The 19,248-nt window shown below is 36.3% G+C and overlaps 2 protein-coding genes across 3 annotated transcripts; one reads left to right on the plus strand and one right to left on the minus strand.

Annotated features, from left to right (window-relative positions):
* Positions 1 to 474: 474 nt before the first annotated feature.
* On the minus strand, positions 475 to 11,756 carry LOC132550509 (mitochondrial ribonuclease P catalytic subunit-like). 2 transcript variants are annotated; one of them, XM_060214579.1, is made up of 8 exons: positions 11,704 to 11,756; positions 7,438 to 8,466; positions 6,137 to 6,172; positions 5,163 to 5,201; positions 4,485 to 4,719; positions 2,724 to 2,863; positions 2,284 to 2,476; positions 475 to 1,217 (listed from the first exon to the last, which is right to left on the minus strand). In XM_060214579.1, exons 2-8 carry the CDS (start codon positions 8,334 to 8,336, stop codon positions 1,095 to 1,097), a joined length of 1,665 nt encoding a protein of 554 aa, XP_060070562.1. In that variant the 5' UTR covers positions 8,337 to 8,466; positions 11,704 to 11,756; the 3' UTR covers positions 475 to 1,094. The 2 variants fall into 2 exon arrangements, with proteins under 2 accessions (XP_060070562.1, XP_060070563.1); XM_060214580.1 differs by lacking the exon at positions 6,137 to 6,172.
* Positions 11,757 to 12,197: 441 nt separating this feature from the next.
* LOC132550547 (kelch repeat and BTB domain-containing protein 2-like) lies at positions 12,198 to 14,276 on the plus strand. The gene has a single exon (XM_060214640.1). The coding sequence runs from the start codon at positions 12,198 to 12,200 to the stop codon at positions 14,259 to 14,261; it is 2,064 nt and encodes a 687-aa protein (XP_060070623.1). The 3' UTR covers positions 14,262 to 14,276.
* The last annotated feature ends 4,972 nt before the right edge of the window (positions 14,277 to 19,248 follow it).

Consider the following 19,248-nt stretch of genomic DNA (forward strand, 5'->3'; position numbering starts at 1 on the left):
GTAGAAATCTTGTTAAGAGTCTCAAACTTAAGTTTTAATATGTTTAGACGAGTCCTACTATTATAAATAAAATGAGGACAAGTACATCAGACAAAATATCTGTGGAAGACTGTATCCGGAAACTTGTGAAGAATGTTGTTATATTTATAGCATCATTGTAAGTTAGAATTTGATGTTTTGACAGAGTAGAGAAGCATTGGTAATATTTTGTGTGTGGACATACATGTCTAGATACATCTTCAGACTGAGGTTGTTCTGAAATTGAAGTGCTTGCTTTTTAAGTACGATTTTGTTCAACTTACATCAGCTATAAGCAAACCCCAGTATTATTCTCAAATCAAAATAATGGATTGGTTAACAAAATTGTTTCAAAGCATCCAAATATTATATCAATTTAAGACTTCTAACTGAAATCAGCAGAATATACAATACAAATATCATGCATGACAGGTAAAGATTACAAAAACATTTAAATGTGTAAAAACCGTATATTTACTGGCATGTTAACTCAATACTGACTTACATAGTTCACAAGTACAAAATTTCAAATATTGATATTTATCTTTTAGCTCGAGCTTGTGTGATAATGGGAAGAAATCCTCGATATGTTGATACTGCAATATTTAGACAGGAATACCAAGGACTGGTTCCTTATCCTGGTCAACTAGATCTAGAATACACAAATCTTTATTACCAAGATATGTGCCTAGTTAAGTGAGATAACCTGGTAATAGACATGAGTTAATGGATTCAACTGGTCTGCCAACTCTTAAGCCTCTTTGATATTTTTTGAAAGAATGTGTACAAATGATGGAGGCTTCATTCTGTAAAATGTATTGTTCCAGTACAGCTGTATTAATACCTGTCAGTACCAGTAAGCTTCAGGCAATGATCACTACATCAGCATGGTCTGAAAGGTGGACTTACTGCAAGTTGTGTGTACTAACTGGTGAATGTAGTGGTGAAATAAAATACTCTAAATAGTACCATGTCAGTGTTGAAAGTTCTTTACATAATAACAATGTTCTTTCTTTTGATCCAATTTGGGATATTCTTGCTTTATAAAGCAAATGTAATAGTTTTAAATGGGACAATCAGACTCTTTTTCTTCTCACACATAAGACTTTCTTGTCCTGAAAATGAAATGTTTTTTGTCCAAAAGGGATATGCCATCCATTTTCAGATTCCTGTACAAAGGTATCCGGACTTTGAGGAAACTGCAAAAAAAAGATATATAAATCAATACATTGGAATGGTATAAATTGTTAGATTTACGTTATGGACCTGTGAAATTCAATAATACTTCAATATTACCTCCAAGGTAATATCTATACAATTACGTGACAATATCACTCATGGTCCTATTCCTGTCACTGTTGGGAATCGTAACTATGAGGTACATACATACAAATATTAAAAAGTTCAATTTGATGAAAACATTGTGTATCACTTAGATATGTGATGAAAATATTAATATACAGATTACAAGCAGAAGATGTTGGGAATTGAAAGTGATTCCCAGATAGAGTTTTGTTTCCTTAATATAGGGATGAGTAGTTCAATCACGGTGTAAGATACTACAACCGTTATCTACATACAAAATGGATAGGTCCACTATTATTGAAATTTGGCATTAAAACTGATGTTATTTGATCTACTGACCAAGCAGGACAAGCAAACTAGAAAGATCAATCCTTTAGTGGTTTTTAAGCAAAAACAATTTTTATATTTCCATCCTGAAGTATGTATTAGCTCTCTGACAGACACTGAAGTAAGAAACCAACTGATGAAAATTTATCAATTAAGAGACTGAAAATTGAAACAAACATCTGTCGGCAATCTTGGTTTTTTATCAGTCAGATAATTCAACATGCACAGCTAGGAACCAAGGAAGATCAGTAAGACAGTGCTTCTTTTGGCACTTTTAGAAAAGCCCATATCAATCTTCAAGTGTCAAAATTCAAGATGGCCACCTGTTAGCCGTCTTGGTTTCTTACTTCAGTGTCTGTCAGAGAGCTAATACATACTTCAGGATTGTTAATGTACAAAGTAAAGATGCAGTGTAATTTGAACAGTACAGATGATTGTGGACTAAAGAGCATTGAAAGTCATCCCATACTGGAGAAAGACCTACAATTACTCAAATCACAAACCTTTATATATATACAATGTAGATGTACAATATCTGTATATAGCTGTAACAAACATCCTCTTTATTTCATTTCTGTTTTCTGTGAGAAGACCAGAGAGAGTCACAAGGCCCAAGAAGATTACAAAACTTACAAATAGCTCTACTGTTGATAGTGGGGCTGTCTGACTTCTAAGGATCTGTCTACATCTTTGCCATCTTTGAAACAATAAATGCATTCCGGTTCCAAGGAGGCTTGCATGATCAGAGAACTTGTCATTACTCAGCAGCATAGTGTTGATTCCACTAAAGAAAGTGGCATCTAACACAATCAAGTCATCAAGTGATCTACAATAAAGGAGAGATTATAAGTAAGTACATAAACAAAAACACTTAGTTAAAACCGTTAGGAACTGACAAGGAAATTTTGAAAGATTCTTTTGTGTTTTCTTTCCCCCAGAACATACACTAAGATTAAGATTTGTTTAACAGCAGACTAAGAGCAATTTAATCATCTCAATATCTGTTGATAAATGATCTTGAATTGTTCTGCTGCAGGCTACTAGATCTATATAATATACAAAATCACACTTACTCTGATTTAGAAATAAATATGGTTGCATATTCTTCCAGTTCTGTCTTCAGGTAAGGCTTAAGACTTTTGAAATATCTCGCCCTCGTTATCAAAAGACAGCTCAATCCTCTGTTTTTCAGTTGTTTTACAATCGATAAACTCTGAAAGGAAAAGTTGGACATCAATACTCATGTTTATGTAGAATACAAAGTCAGATGGATGGACTGACTTTATCCCCAGCCCCACACTCCTTCCTTGTCATAAAGCAATATGATTCTACTGGATCACACCAAAGGTACCAAGGCAGTATGAATAAATCAATGTGGTCAATAGCAAATATAAACCAGACATCCCACAGGGATCTTGGTGCCTGCCATTGTTTGATTTTTCTTTTGCTCTTTGAAAGTTGAATCTCTCTCGTCTTTTCTTGTCTCTGTTTTTGCTCTTAATGAGGAAATTTGAACATTCCTTTGCAGAAACAGCAATGATAATCTTTACCTGCCAAATCTGAGATGGTTGCCCGCAAGCATTTTTGTTTTTTTTTTCTGATCAGTCCCAAAATCACTGTGGCACAAGCAGAGACCAAAGGGAACATATGTAAGAAATTTGAGAGAGACCCATTCTGCACTAGGGATAACAATCTTTACTAGGCGAAATCCAAACGATGGCTGCCTCTAGGCCATTTTGTGTTTCTGATCAGTCCCAAACTCAAATACGAACAACAAGGGACAAAGAGGAACTTCTACATGAAATCAAAAATCAAAATCAAAGATGGCCACTTGTTCGTCATTTTGTCTTTCTGATCAGACCAAAAACTAAATGAGCACAACTAAGGCAATAGGGAAACTTACGTATGAAATTGGAAAGGAGATCCATTCAGTACTTCTTAACAAATAGGATAACATACTTTACTCTACGAAATCCAAGATTGCTGCCAGTTGGCCATTTTATTTTTTGTAACAGTCTCAAAATTGAACAGGTACAACTAGGGACCAAGAGGAACCAATAAATGAAATTTGACAGAGAGAGAAGAAAGAGCAACAACAAACTTTCAAAGTCAAAATCCAAGATGGCCACTTGTCGGCCAGTTTGTTTTTCTCTGTTTCGTTTCCAAATTTTTTGTTTTAATATTCCTTACCATAACATCAATATTTATATACCAAATACACTACATAATATATCAACATTTATATACCAAATACACTACATAATATATCAATATTTATATACCAAATACACTACATGATATATCGATATTTATATAATAAATACACTACATGATATATCGATATTTATATACTAAATACACTACATGATATATCAATATTTATATAATAAATACACTACATGATATATCGATATTTATATACTAAATACACTACATAATATATCAATATTTATATAATAAATACACTACATGATATATCGATATTTATATACTAAATACACTACATGATATATCGATATTTATATAATAAATACACTACATAATATATCAATATTTACATACCAAATACACTACATAATATCAGATCAATATCTACATACAGGGCTCTCGATCTGCCAGATTTGGGGCCGAATATTCCCAATGCAAAATAGTATCTTTTTTTACCCAATTTAGACCCCAAGTTTTCCCAAGTCTAAGGAAAACACCATTATTTTTCCTAATTTCAAGGGCCCCGGGCCCCGGGCCCCAGTCCCAAAATGGGGTGTGAGAGCCCTGACATATTTACACTTTATACTACAAATGTATCTGATGTATAGATAGAGAGAACAACTTACATGTTGAGGGTCAAACTGTCCTCCTCTAAAACACGTGTTTAGATGGTCGATAACCACATCAAATGGACCCAAGCTATGAATGACTTGTTTCAGCTTTTTTGTCTCTGAGGGATTGTTCTTGAGATAAACATTGGTATTACTTTGAGAGAAGTAAGCATGACACAGCTCCTCAAACTCTTCATTTGTCAGTTCTTGTCTGTTCAAAGCTGAGCCACAAACCTCACACATTGGCACACTACATAAATAGATATTACATATTTGTCAGGCAACAAGCATGTGACTAGAGGTTTCACATGTATTTCTCTTTTACACAATTACAAACCAATGCTATTGTCGTGTAATAAGCCCACCCTTCAGAACGAAGAAGCAATATATCAACCTCCTTATTGTAGGATAGACGTGTTTTACTTTACAGAAGATTATAAAGGGACTGTTGGTTCTACATAAGTTATACATCAAGTATTGACAATATATTACTAGCACACGACATGGTAACATCTTAAAACAAGTTATTCTTTCTACTTAAGGGAAAGAGAAAACTGAGTTTGTGATCGTGTCCACTGGCAAATTACTTTTACTCTAATTTCTGAGGTTGGCATGTGACAGACTTATATCGCCATTGTTGTGACAAAAAAGGAATTTATATTTATACTTGAAAGAGAACTGAAATGTACTTACTGATTCCATCTCTTAATATAAGGGTCTTCTGGTAAAAAACTGGAAATAAACAAGTTATATATACATACACACCATGAAAGAACAATGTGTACAAACTGTATATGTTAGTATTGCTGACATGCAGACTATGGTGTAAGGATAGAATAGAAGTTCATGTTACACTACAAGATTTAAGTGTAACGTTTCCATGACTACACCGCCACCTTCCAGACTAGTATGGAGCATACTAGCACTGATGTGCATAGGATTATATCACAGCCCAAAAAGTAGGCCTATCCCTCTCCATCTTGTTCAATGTGTACTTCAGTGCTAGTATGCTCCACAATGGTCATTTGTTTGATGGAAATGACCAAGTAGTCATAGACACGCCACACTGAAATCTACTACTGGTTATGTTATAAGATGAAGGTGACCATACGCCACACTGAAATCTACTACTGGTTACGTTATAAGATGAAGGTGACCACGTAGTCATAGAAACGCTACACTGAAATCTACTACTGGTTATGTTATAAGATGAAGGTGACCACATAGTCATAGAAACGCCACACTGAAATCTACTACTGGTTATATTATAAGATGAAGGTGACCACGTAGTCATAGAAATGCCACACTGAAATCTACTACTGGTTTTATTATAAGATGAAGGTGACCACGTAGTCATAGAAATGCCACACTGAAATCTACTGCTGGTTATGTTATAAGAACTTGTATTCTATTGATATTATCAACCAGAAAAAAACAATTCTGTAAGGAGATCACACTACCATAGAATAAGTACAGTTTTATTTACCATTGAGTTCAGTATTAAGATGAGAAAAGATTCCATAATAATATTATGTGTATTATGTTGAGTTGATAGTATGGAGCAAAATGAACTTATGATGATAGAATGACAATGATCCTTAGTGTATCTAGAAGAAAATTTATAATCATCATTGAATATAAAATGTTTTCTATAAATATCAACTTACTCTTGCAAATCTCCAATATGAGATGAAAACCCAGACCTGTGGAAAACATTGTGAATTGATAATTAATACATCCTAATTAGTATAGAGTGATATATACACTTGTACAGTTTCCAGTTTGAGGACAATCTAGTATATCATATACATCCGTGCTGCACATAGCAAGTGTTAGTGTTAGAATAGCTTTTTTCCCATTTAACAGCTGAGCTATACAGTACTCTAGAGTTACAAGAGGCCCAGAGGGCCTGTATCACTTGCCCTGGACATTAAGTCAATAATGCAAAACTTTACATTTCTTTAGAAGGAAAACATTTCCCCTGATGAGCCTCACCCCACAGATACAGCTTTAAATTCCCTAGTGGTGGGGACAAAGATCAGTTGTTAATCTCTTGATGTCCAGCAATGCTATTAAATTAAGGAATGGTAATATCAATGGCTTCAAAGATATAATCTGTCCTGGGGTGGGACCAAACCCCAGGATAATTAATCAGTTATGATTGTGTTTATCTCCTGATGCTCAGCACTGTTATAGTTATTCAGTGAAGATCACAAGAAGCAAAGATCCAAATGAATTATTGATGGTGCAAAGCAATTATATGAAAATGAGCTAAATCTACTTGAGGGTTAGAGTTTCCCTGTTTGGTCCCGCCCATCTGGCCCCAGGGAGCCGAAACCCATGCTTTACACAAAATTGATTTCACTTCACCCAAGCATGCTTCAGACCAATTTTTGACAATATCCTGCAATTCCTAAAGAACAAGAAAGATTGTAAAGAACTGATAGGCCCCAAAGGTGGTGGGGGCAGACCCACCAATTACACAAAATTTATTGCCTTTCCCCAAGGATGCTTCAGACCAAATTTTATTAAAATCCACTCAGTTGTTCATGAATGGTTGCAATATATAGGAAAAGTTGCCAGACGATGGATGTTTGATGACAGATGACACAGTATCCCTTAAACTCATTTGGCCCTTCGGTCCAGGTGAGGAAAAAATGATAGCTTGAATGAACCTATATGAACTTCCATAAAATTCATCTTCATCATCACAACAGATTCTTCTCATTGCATTGAAAATCTGACTACGAGACAGCACAGATTACATTGATTACATCTACACCCTTTGGCCTTTTCAGTACAAGTGTATGCTACACACTATTTAATAATTTCAGTTCAACAAGATGCAAACTAGGAAAGCATTGATACACCACATTACTACATAAAGGCCCCCTTTAATCAAGTCTCTTGGCAAGTGAACTCAGCATGACTTGTGTAATCAAAGGAAGTTAGAGAAAAAGATACAAACCTTTCTAGTTGTGTAAGAATTGACGCAATATTTTCTTCTTTCACAAAAAACTGGTACTTTTTCATTAAGAAGAACAAGTTTTCAAAGGTGAAATGCTCCACACCTCTTTCAACAGCTGACAAATATCCCTCCACAAATACATTCAAAGACAATGGCAAGTTCTGTGATGTGGGTTGAAACTGTTGTAACTTCACTAGATTGTCCATCTTAACTATAATGTCACAGAATGTGTGAAAGTCTCCTGCACGGGCTGTGGCAGCAAGGATATAGTCAAAACCACTCTGAATACTCGGCTTTATTATTAGACATAAATCCAACAACTTGAAACACTCTCTCCACCTACTGGTGAAAGATAGTATCTGGATTACTGTCAGTAAAGTTTCAAAATCAAATACTCCATCTGAGATTTCACACATACGATCATATGTAGAAAACACTAGATCCTCACACTGAAGAGTGGCAAAGATATGCAAAAGAAGCACCAGTTCAGGGATATCAAACTGTGCTCTATCAAGATCCTGCAAAATTTGTTCTACTGTCTCAAAGGATTGCCTTGTTTTCTGAACCATTTGCAATGTAATGTATGGGAAAATTTCTTCGTTGAATAGATTTTCTCTCTGTAAAGCAGATCTTAAAACATTGACATCCAAGGACTGCTCTGTACTCACTAGTTCTTCAGTGAGACGCTTCATACGATTTACAGCCCCTGGTTTGAAAGTAGGATCTCCAAAGTTTGATTTTTCTACACCAAACAATGTGCGTTTGAATTGTAGAGAATGTGTTTGACATGTGCATGTTAATGGCTTTACGATTCTTCTGTCCAGCAACAAACAGCCATGTCTGTATGTACAAAGCTGAATCAGGCCAGATGGCCGGTACCTAATTATCTTAGAAAACATATGTAAGTGATAGAGATTGTTCACTTTTGTATGTGAATATTTTCATTTTTCCATTTCTGTTACATTTATTATCTCCCTTTTGTGATAATAGCTCCTTCATGGTAGGGACAGATTCATTGTGTTCTAAAACCTGAAACAAACAAAATTACTTACATTAACATCTTAGTTCCAAACAAGATCAATTCAATTTTATCAGCAAGATCAATGTTTAAGCATCAATCTTCATTATGTATACCTGAAAGAACATTTCTTACCCACAGTAGCCTTATATCATTATAATAGTTTCCTACAAATGAAGTGTGTCATTTGCCAGTTACAAATGCATTTGTGTATTTTTACCTATGTGTGCACTTGGTTTTAAACATTGGAGTTACCGGTCCACTTAGGCCTTTTTTATAAGTTCATTCATTCATTTTGGAAATGAAAGCAAAAGAAAACAAAAAAAAACAATAGGTAGCCATCTTGAATTTGGACGATTCAAAGGAACAATCCTTGCTTATTGAATACATGTTGTATCATAATCACTATCAATAAACATAAATTGTCCTTTACAATTGTTACATCCAAGATGGCTACGTATTGGTCACTTTCTTTTTTCTTTTTTTATTGCTTTCAGTCGCAAAAATGAACAAATGCACAATACAGGACCAAGGGGAGCATACATATGAAATTTCAGAATGATCCATATGGTAACCACAAACTATAACTGTCAAAATCCAAGATGGCATGGTCATAAGTCAGCCTTTGTGATTTTCTGATCAGTTCAAAAATGGGACAAAGAGCAGTCAGTCACAAAATGGGACAAAGAGCACTCAGTCTCAAAATGGGACAAAGAGCAGTCAGTCACAAAATTGGACAAAGAGCAGTCAGTCACAAAATGGGAAAAAGAGCAGTCAGTCACAAAATGGGACAAAGAGAAGTCAGTAACAAAGTGGGACAAAGAGCAGTCAGTCACAAAATAGGATAAAGAGCAGTCAGTCACAAAATGGGACAAAGAGAAGTCAGTCACAAAGTGGGACAAAGAGCAGTCAGTCACAAAGTGGGAAAAAGAGCAGTCAGTCACAAAATGGGACAAAGAGAAGTCAGTCACAAAGTGGGACAAAGAGCAGTCAGTCACAAAATTGGACAAAGAGCAGTCAGTCACAAAATGGGAAAAAGAGCAGTCAGTCACAAAATGGGACAAAGAGAAGTCAGTCACAAAGTGGGACAAAGAGCAGTCAGTCACAAAATGGGACAAAGAGCAGTCAGTCACAAAGTGGGACAAAGAGCAGTCAGTCACAAGATGGGACAAAGAGCAGTCAGTCACAAGATGGGACAAAGAGCAGTCAGTCACAAAATGGGACAAAGAGCAGTCAGTCACAAAGTGGGAAAAAGAGCAGTCAGTCACAAAATGGGACAAAGAGAAGTCAGTCACAAAGTGGGACAAAGAGCAGTCAGTCACAAAATTGGACAAAGAGCAGTCAGTCACAAAATGGGAAAAAGAGCAGTCAGTCACAAAATGGGACAAAGAGAAGTCAGTCACAAAGTGGGACAAAGAGCAGTCAGTCACAAAATGGGACAAAGAGCAGTCAGTCACAAAGTGGGACAAAGAGCAGTCAGTCACAAGATGGGACAAAGAGCAGTCAGTCACAAAATGGGACAAAGAGCAGTCAGTCACAAAATGGGACAAAGAGCAGTCACAAAATGGGACAAAGAGCAGTCAGTCACAAAATGGGACAAAGAGCAGTCAGTCACAAAATTAAACAAAGAGCAGTCAGTCACAAAATGGGACAAAGAGCAGTCAGTCACAAAATGGGACAAAGAGCAGTCAGTCACAAGATGGGGCAAAGAGCAGTCAGTCACAAAATTGGACAAAGAGAAGTCAGTCACAAAGTGGGACAAAGAGCAGTCAGTCACAAAATGGGACAAAGAGCAGTCAGTCACAAAATGGGACAAAGAGCAGTCAGTCACAAAATTGGACAAAGAGAAGTCAGTCACAAAGTGGGACAAAGAGAAGTCAGTCACAAAATGGGACAAAGAGCAGTCAGTCACAAAATGGGACAAAGAGAAGTCAGTAACAAAGTGGGACAAAGAGCAGTCAGTCACAAAATGGGACAAAGAGCAGTCAGTCACAAGATGGGACAAAGAGCAGTCAGTCACAAGATGGGACAAAGAGCAGTCAGTCACAAGATGGGACAAAGAGCAGTCAGTCACAAAATGGGACAAAGAGCAACCTACATGTGGAATTTTAGAATGATGTATCTGAAATTTTCCACAAAAGGATTCTGGTCATTTCGGTACCCATTGATTTGGTACCCAGTCATTTCGATACCCGTTGTTTTGGTACCCAGTCATTTTGGTACCTGTTGTTTTGGTACCCAGTCTTTTTTCGTACCTGTTGTTTTGGTACCCAGTCATTTTGGTATCCAGTTATTTTGGTACCTGTTGTTTTGGTGCCCAGTCATTTTGGTACCCAGTCATTTCGGTATGTGCTGTTTTGGTATCCAGTCATTTCGGTAGGCACTGTTTTGGTACCCAGACATTTTGGTGTCCAGTTATTTTGGTATCTGTTGTTTTGGTACCCAGTCATTTTGGTACCTGTTGTTTTGGTACCAAGTCATTTTGGTACCCGTTGTTTTGGTACCCAGACATTTTTCGTATTTATATTTTGAAACCACTTCAAAAAGTACCAAAACATCTTTCTTGAGGCACTGAAATGACCACGTACTAAAACGACTGTTCTCCCCAGAAATAGCCATTTGTTTTCCTGAAAAATTCACAAAGCATGTACAAAGAGGAACGTACACGTGAAAGCAGTAACCAGATAGGCCTATAAATTTTTACAAAAGTTTTAAAAATCTGTATACTATAAAAACAACAGGCTCACAACGCTTCCAACCAAAAGTGATTATGATCAGTCATGGTGAAGCATGGGACATGTGCACTAGGAATTGATATATGGTATGGGTTTGGCACATGTATATATATATATATATATGTATTGAATTTCAAAATATTTTTTTACTTAAGTCGATCATCAAAACCCCTTTGGCCGTGACAAAACTTCTTCAGCTTTCCAAACACCATAGTTATGCTGTTTCGCAGTGAAATGGAATAACAATGTCAGTCTATTTCAATATAGTTAAACCGCCATAAGAGGGATCTGTTCCTCACCACCCAAGATGTCATCTATTTTTATTTTCATTTGTGATACTCATTACTCTGTAGCTCGTACGGGTCTAAGGGAGATAACTGAAGTGCCACAACTACTTGGATCCTTCAGTTTTGAAGTTCTATTTTAATGGTTAAATAAGACATAATCTCATTCATTACCGCAAAATCTCTTTTAAAAATGTAGTTCAGTACGGGTCGCTAAATGAAGACTCACCACGTGTTTCCAGACAGGTCTTTTCGGAGTAAGCGTTCAGCTTGAATAAGATATAAAAACGCCATGTACAATAAAAACAACCGGGAGCGATTGGTTACAACCATCCAAAATAAAGATGTTTAAAACACCAACACCAACCGTTGAAAAGAGTATTTGATTTGTAGAAAATAATCAGAATTTATATTTACGTATAAACATCTGTGCCATTGCTTAGATGCAACGTTTTACCGTTCAAGTATCAGCTGCTCCCGGGTACATGCTCTTTTCCGAGTAGGCATTTATGATTACCGTCTGGATCAGTACAACTCTTTTCATTTGTTTACATATCTTTGGTTCATCAACATAAATATCGATTGCTCGAGGAAACCAATTGTGTCGGCCTTGTCATTATGAATTCAAAGTAGCCACTCAGTTTTAGTGAAGACAATTGGCCATTAACATCAAATATGTGGACGAGAGGAAGATGGGTTTGATTTTCCGTGATATAAACAAAAATGTCTCATTACATGAGAGCCGAGAAGAAGCAATTCTTCAGGAACGCACAGGATTATATCATTAGGCCGCTGATGCGCCAAAGAGAGACGGGACAGCTATGCGACGTCATACTCCGGATACATGGAAGAATATATCATGCACACCGTGCTATATTAGCACTTTGGAGTCCATATTTTCTCTCCATGTTTACTTGTGAAATGAGAGAGAAATCTTCCAGAGAAATAGATCTGACGGAATCACTCTTGCTTGAAGACGATTCCGTATTCAGTAATGTGTTGGACTATATGTACACGGGGTCACTAACTGTCAACATTTCAAATGTTGATGATATACTCAGAGTGTCTGACTTCTTGCTTTTAGACGATGTGAAGGACTACTGTCAGCAGTTTTATCTGGATCTAGGTAATTTGGACCTAAGTAATTGTCTGCGAGTGAAATTTCTCACTGAAAACCACAATTTGCTGGATGTAAGTGAGGCATGTCAAAAGATAATTGAATCTCGCTTCCATGACTACCTTATCCATAATGATGAAATTCTGGAAATTCCTCCTCCATACTTTTTCCAGTTATTAGAAGATCCAAGAACAGTCCACCAGACAAGTTACAATGAGTTGAAAAGACTTATCACACGCTGGGTTGATTACTGTAAAGAAAGCAGAGAAATGTACAAGAATGATTTGTGTGCCTGTATCAAGTTATGGGTGTATGACACTGGGGATAGTGCTCCAGCTATATTGGGACAAGGCATTAAGCAGCGGGACCTGTCCATCTTCATGCAGTCTTCTCTTTCAGATGCAATCAGAAGAGATGCAGAAGGACATATGTCATGCATGCTGAAAGAGAATGTTCTTCATGAGTCAATCAGTGTGAATGATACAATTTGTCCAGTTCTGTATACAGTGATTTGTAATCAAGGAATGAAATTCCTCAGGATCTTGGTCTACAGTATATACAGTCAGAAATGGTATCAGTTTCCAATTAGCAGTGAGAAGCTTTCTCAGATGATACCATCTAGACAAACAGTTTGTAGTCTTGTTGCCCACAGAAACTGCCTTTACATGTATCTTTGTCCTAGCTTCCCTTACCCCTCTGACATGTTAAAGATTAACATCTTGGTTGTTGACCTTTTGAAAGGACAACCAGCAGTATATTCATTCCGCACAGCAGACTACTACAACCCAACATACCGAACAACCCTGACCAACTACCGCTCAGTGCCACCAGCTGTGGCAGTGTGTGGCCACAACCTTTATGTTATTGGTAACAAGGAAGGAGCAGGCAACTTATTCCAGTGCAGTCTAACAAATCATCAGTATAAGTGCCATCAAATTCCGGGCGCTCGTTTCATCAGTTTAGCAAGAGCAGCAGTTCGAAATGACAGATTCATCTTTCTGTGGTTTCGTCATCGCACTGGTCCTTCAGAAGAATTCTGCATAAAAAAATCAGTGGGGTTTGTCATGTTTGATACAAAATCAAAAGTGTTCAATTCATGGGAGATCTGTGCCCCTGAGATTTCCTATGATGATTTTGTGAAGCCATACATGTTGTGTGTCCGAGATGACACAGTTCTCATCTATCATCCTGGCAAACCTGCACTTGTCTTGGATGAAGTCAGGTGTAAATGGGTTACCTCCCTTCGTAAGGTCCCCACGCCTGGGTCACTGACAGATAATTTAACTGATATGTATGGATATCAAATACAGGCAGCCACTGACAACAGTATCTTCATACTGAACAACCCAGCACCATACACAACATCGCTGCACGAGATCAGTGAGATGTATCCACAAACCATCATTCACAGACCGCCCCCGATAGACAACATCTCCTTGGTAGCCTTTGGCTACCTGACCAAGTCTGACCTCATGGAACTGGACACAGTAGAATACTATGATGATGCCTATGCAAATGCTCTGCAAGTGACGATGCGATTCTCTGATCCAGACACTGATGATAGTGGTACAACTCACTCTGGACATGATACTGACAATGACTTTGAATACGATGATGATATATATGATTATGATTATGATCTTGATGGCGATTTTGGCTTTTCACTTTAATATGGATAAGCAGTATTTCACGGGTATCATAGAATGGTGATAATTGTCTCATTAGATATTGAAATCAAAGTAAATTCTTGACTTTTTTTAACATCATGAAATGTGAGTCGTTATTAAATGTTATATACTTGTCATGATATCAGTTTACATGTTACTACCATATTTCAGTGGTGACTGGAATCAGGGTTGGAGTTATACATGTGCCTAGAAATCCATATTACTTTGGAGTTTCAAGTCTTACATGTATACAGATAGAGCATGGGCATTGGAGCCTCATATATTGTTTGGTACATTGAGTCATATGAATCATGGGCCTGGTAACTTCAGGGTACACAAGTCCTTGCTATCAAGGATGTGGAAATTCTGTTACTTTTACATACACAAGTCCTTATAATCAGGACCAGGGGCTCGAAAATCCTGGTTGCTATCGTGTACACAGGTCTGAGGGATCAGATGATTGGAAATCCTGGTTGCTTTTGAGTACACAAGTCCTAGGGATCAGCTAGGCTCGAAAATCCTGGTTACTTTTAGGTACAAGATCCCAGGTGTCAGCTAGACTCCAAAATCCTGAGTACTATAAAGTACACAAATTCTGGGGATCATCGGCTTGACAATCCTGATTGCTTTTAAGTAAACAGGTCCCAGGGATCAACTGACCTCGAAAATCTCGGGCATGTTTATGTACAAGGTCCCATGGATTAGCTGGGCTCTGAAATTCTTGGTATTTTAAGTATGAAAGATCTAGAGATCAGGTGCTCAGCAATCCTGGTTACTTTTTTCTATGTAACTTCTTGGGATTAGGGATGTTGTGGTCTTTGTTACTTTCTGGTACACAAATCTTGTGTTGTTTTGTATACATTAACACTGTAAGCTTTAGTAGTCCTTAGAAAGATGATCTGCACCCAAGTACATGTTTTCACAGTTTGGTACGTGGAAGGGCACCCTTTATACTCCATTGTTTATGCTCACTACATCCTCTTTACTCCCTGGAACATTTCATGGCAAAATTAAGTGTGACACCTTGTTCCTTTAATGTATGTCGAACAAATTTTGAGGTCGCATAACACGTGTTGTACTGACTTTGAAGTTGGATGTCGCTCCTTTATAATCTTTGAAGGAGTGTATCAGCCTATGATTGGTCACTTTTTTCTCCTGAGTTCCGCCCTCGACCTTTTTCTCCTGAGTTCTGCCCTCGACCTTTTTCTCCTGAGTTCGGACCTCGACCTATCAAAGTATTTGGGGTGTGGTTCCAATTTGTCTTGTAATCTTCCAGGGGTGCAGAGGGAGAAAGTAATCATAATCCCTGGAGTATCGAAGATGATGGAATGGTTCATGCATGGTCACAAATGAATAATACTGTGGCATACATAAAGCGAGGAGTGGCTGGTGAGAGAGAAAGTTTGATTTGTTCAGTATGTGTCTCCATGTTTCATATTAAATATGATTGCTTCAAATCAAAAGATAAATCAGTTTGATTCATGATACACACGATTCAATCTAGAGAGGTTACACTGTCTGGAAATCAGAGTAGTAATTCACAGTGTCGATGAAATTCTGGCTATATCTATGTGAGTGTAAGATTGTTATATGTGGATGTTGTACTGACCTGCTGTGCATGCTGGTAATATATGAAGCTTACAGAGTAACAATGGTTCAGTCCATGGTAGTGTATGTATTTATGTGTTGTACACTTAAATATAAACACTTTATGCAATTTTTTTACACCAGTATTTTGCTTGTTGTAATCAGTGTCTAATGCCATTAAGTAAAGATCTTGCTCTGTTGAATATACCATTTTTGTGTAGAAATGTACTCAGTCATATGATTTATTGAATCTAAAACTGTTCAGACCCAACCTATTGATGCTTTTCGGGTCATAGATTTTTGTACACTTTTTAAAAAATTTTAGCTCACCTATACAAGGGCTAGTGAGCTTGTGCTTTACTGTAACATACGTCATCTGTCTATTGACCTTTTCTCTATCACCAAGAGGTCCAGGGTACTGATATTGGACCTGTAGCATGATGGGATGAAGTTTAACAAGTTTTTTTTTTTATAAATTAATGACTTTGACTTCAAGGTTGCAGGGGTCAATGTGATAGAATCTTTAATAAAATTTTTCTCAATAACTAAGAGACCTGAAGTACTGATATTGTTGATGAATTGTTATGATTGTGATCTACTTTCAAGGCAACAATTGTAAGATATGTTTGAAAGTAATATTGAGTAACACCCACAGAGTGAGTAATGCAGACCCATTGGGACTCTTGTGTATCTTTTTACATTTTGTATCCATGGAAACAGAAGGCATTTTAAATACATTGTGCATGCTATAATTTCAGAAATGATTTTAAAATGCCATAAGCATTATTTCTATTTAGGCTGAAGAAAATTTGTCAAGGTTTTCGTATGATAGTAATTCTAATAAGTATTTGCATGATAATTGTAGGCCTTTTATAAAAAAAAAATCCACTATCTACAGCAAATTTTGAAGTTCACAATCATTGGTACCATCAGTATACACTTTTTGATCTGTGCCATATTTGATCTCAATACGTTTTTTACATTTCAGCAGAATTTATGTTGCTGTAATTCAGCTGCATTATGACTTCTACAAGAGTTATGTCCCTTCGGATACAATCCAGCAACAGCAGCTAATTGTCAAGCCATACTGTAGCCATAATCCACCATTCTGTGACATGTACCACTTACAAATGTGTTCCTGGTGTTTTTTAATGAATGAGATGACGGTGATAAGTTCCTTTTGGAAGTATGATCAACATTTTTGGTAGTACACATGTATAGTTTGTAGTCATTCTCAACCCATAAATAGCATTGAATATATAGATATTAGATATTGTGTATTGTGATCATTCTTACAGTTTTGTTTACCAATCCTGAATAGGTTTGTGAGTCTTGGAAATATTACTGGAACAGATATATGATCAATGAATTAATAACGACAGTACAGACAAGGAAATTGTCAGAGTTTCTCAACAGTTGGATTTGATGTGGAAAATTCCTCATTTATTATTCACTTAAATATGCTCTTTTAGAAAAAATATTAGGAAGATTGTGTTAAAAACAAAAATGTTTTCATTTTTTTGTATTTCTGTGAATATTTTCATGGGGCTAACTTAATATTTAGATTTAATTAATCCATTATGCTGATTCTAGTATAAAGATTGTATGTGATGAAAATTCTCAATACCAAAATTTCAATTTCCCTACCAGTTGGAGAGAAATCTTCCTACTCTGTGCTCTGTAAAATTTATCTATTTTACTATATTACTATATGTTTGTGATTCTGGGTGGTAATATGCAGCAGGGGATTGTTATCAGAAGAAATGTGACTACATGAAGAAAATCCATGAGATTAACAAAGTGGTCCAATACTTTTTTCACATCTGATCTGGAAATTGAACAATGAGTGCCCAAAACTCCTGCATCACCCACCCATACTATCATCTCACTTGTTATCTGTCTGCCTTTCGTATTCTTAACTTGTTATGAATGGAGATAGTGTGTGAATTTGAAGTATTTTTTATCTGCAGTCTGTTAAAAGGTGTAAGGGAATGTACATCTAAAATGTCCCTGTAACTAGAATCTCACTTATCTGTTATCAGTAAGATATTATGAGTAATACATTAAGACATATATTTATACCAGTAACAACATCAAAGTGAAGTAATCATGATCACTGGTATACTTAAAGTTTCATTATATATAACACAGTAAGATAACAACAGCAATAACAAGGGGAAGTAACTCCTATTATCCCCATGGTCTGTCAAGTGTTACTTGTAGTTATATCATAGATACCAACATCAATAACAAGGGGGGGGGGGGAACTGAACTTACCAATGATCTATTAGCAACATATTATTGATAGTGTAATCATGCATCTGAAGGTACTCAACAAAGAAGGGGAGATAACTCTGATAACTGGTTGTCCCAACAACTTTCCAGTTTAATAGCACAGTCTCTGTTAAAACAGCGCAGACTTATTTATCAGTTTGTATATAAAACAAAAAATCAAATTAAAACCACCGATTACAGTTTTTTCTTTAGGTGTGCACATTGCACTAAGTGACTAGGGGATGATCACTAGTTCATTAGAGATTATTTTCTGCAGTGGTATTTGAGACACATAATTCCACCATAAGTGTTGTTGTTGTTGTTGACAAACCTATTAAATCTTCTGGTCATCATGTGATATAGATGTATAATAACAGCTTCTAGCTGTTTGTATGTTAATCATGTGATTTTTCCATGTACAATATATATATGTATTTACATCAGTGTAGACTGTTTGAGGATGATGTTATTAGAATTCTCAGTATTTCTAGTCACTTAAACTATCTGTTTATTATATGTATCACAGTGGCATATTTTCTATTTATTTCAGGTTATTGATGTTACTGAAAATACATTGATTTGTGAAAGTTTTTGTCTGTCTTACTTTATTTCAAATTAGTTAACAAGCTTGAAAAGCAGTAGTTGCTTAACTACCCAATTATTTCTTTCCCAGAAACATAGATATAAGATAATCTGTTTTCTAGCTGCATCAGTCCTATGGTAGGTCTTGTTAGCTGAAGAAGTTCCTTATATGTCCATCTTGACAAGCCAGCTTGTTCATTCCTTTGTTACTATTTTTCTGTCTGGTATGACTCATGCCTTGGCGTGCCCCATCACTTATATGTGTACTTTCCTTTTTTTGTGATTCTTATTTCAATGACAAGGTCATAAAGTGAGATCACAGGTGAAATCAGAGTGTCATTTCAGAGCTGAGATTCAAGACTGGTTAATAGAGTCAAAATAGTAAAACATTATTGTGTCATGTTTTTATGACAATTATGATAATTCCAGCTCAAATGATAAGTTAGTTTATACCAATGTATGGTGCCAGTCTGGCGTCAACTTTTTATTTAAACTACTTCTTTTCAATGATCATAAAGGAAAAAATGTACTGATATTGGAACTGTAT

The sequence above is a fragment of the Ylistrum balloti genome, unplaced genomic scaffold (genome assembly GCF_031769215.1).
Source record: "Ylistrum balloti isolate Yb309-2 unplaced genomic scaffold, AGI_CSIRO_Ybal_v1 Utg370126, whole genome shotgun sequence".
NCBI lineage: Eukaryota > Metazoa > Mollusca > Bivalvia > Pectinida > Pectinidae > Ylistrum > Ylistrum balloti.

Excerpts from the sequence above, each read along its gene's own strand:
- LOC132550509 (XM_060214579.1), bottom strand. The coding sequence starts at position 8,336 with ATGTTTTCTAAGATAATTAGGTACCGGCCATCTGGCCTGATTCAGCTT. Across the intron at positions 6,173-7,437 it reads ATTCTTACACAACTAGAAAG|GTCTGGGTTTTCATCTCATA; the intron begins GTTTGTATCTTT and ends TGTTTTCCACAG. Across the intron at positions 5,202-6,136 it reads CATATTGGAGATTTGCAAGA|TTTTTTACCAGAAGACCCTT; the intron begins GTAAGTTGATAT and ends GTTTATTTCCAG.
- LOC132550547 (XM_060214640.1), top strand. The coding sequence starts at position 12,198 with ATGTCTCATTACATGAGAGCCGAGAAGAAGCAATTCTTCAGGAACGCA.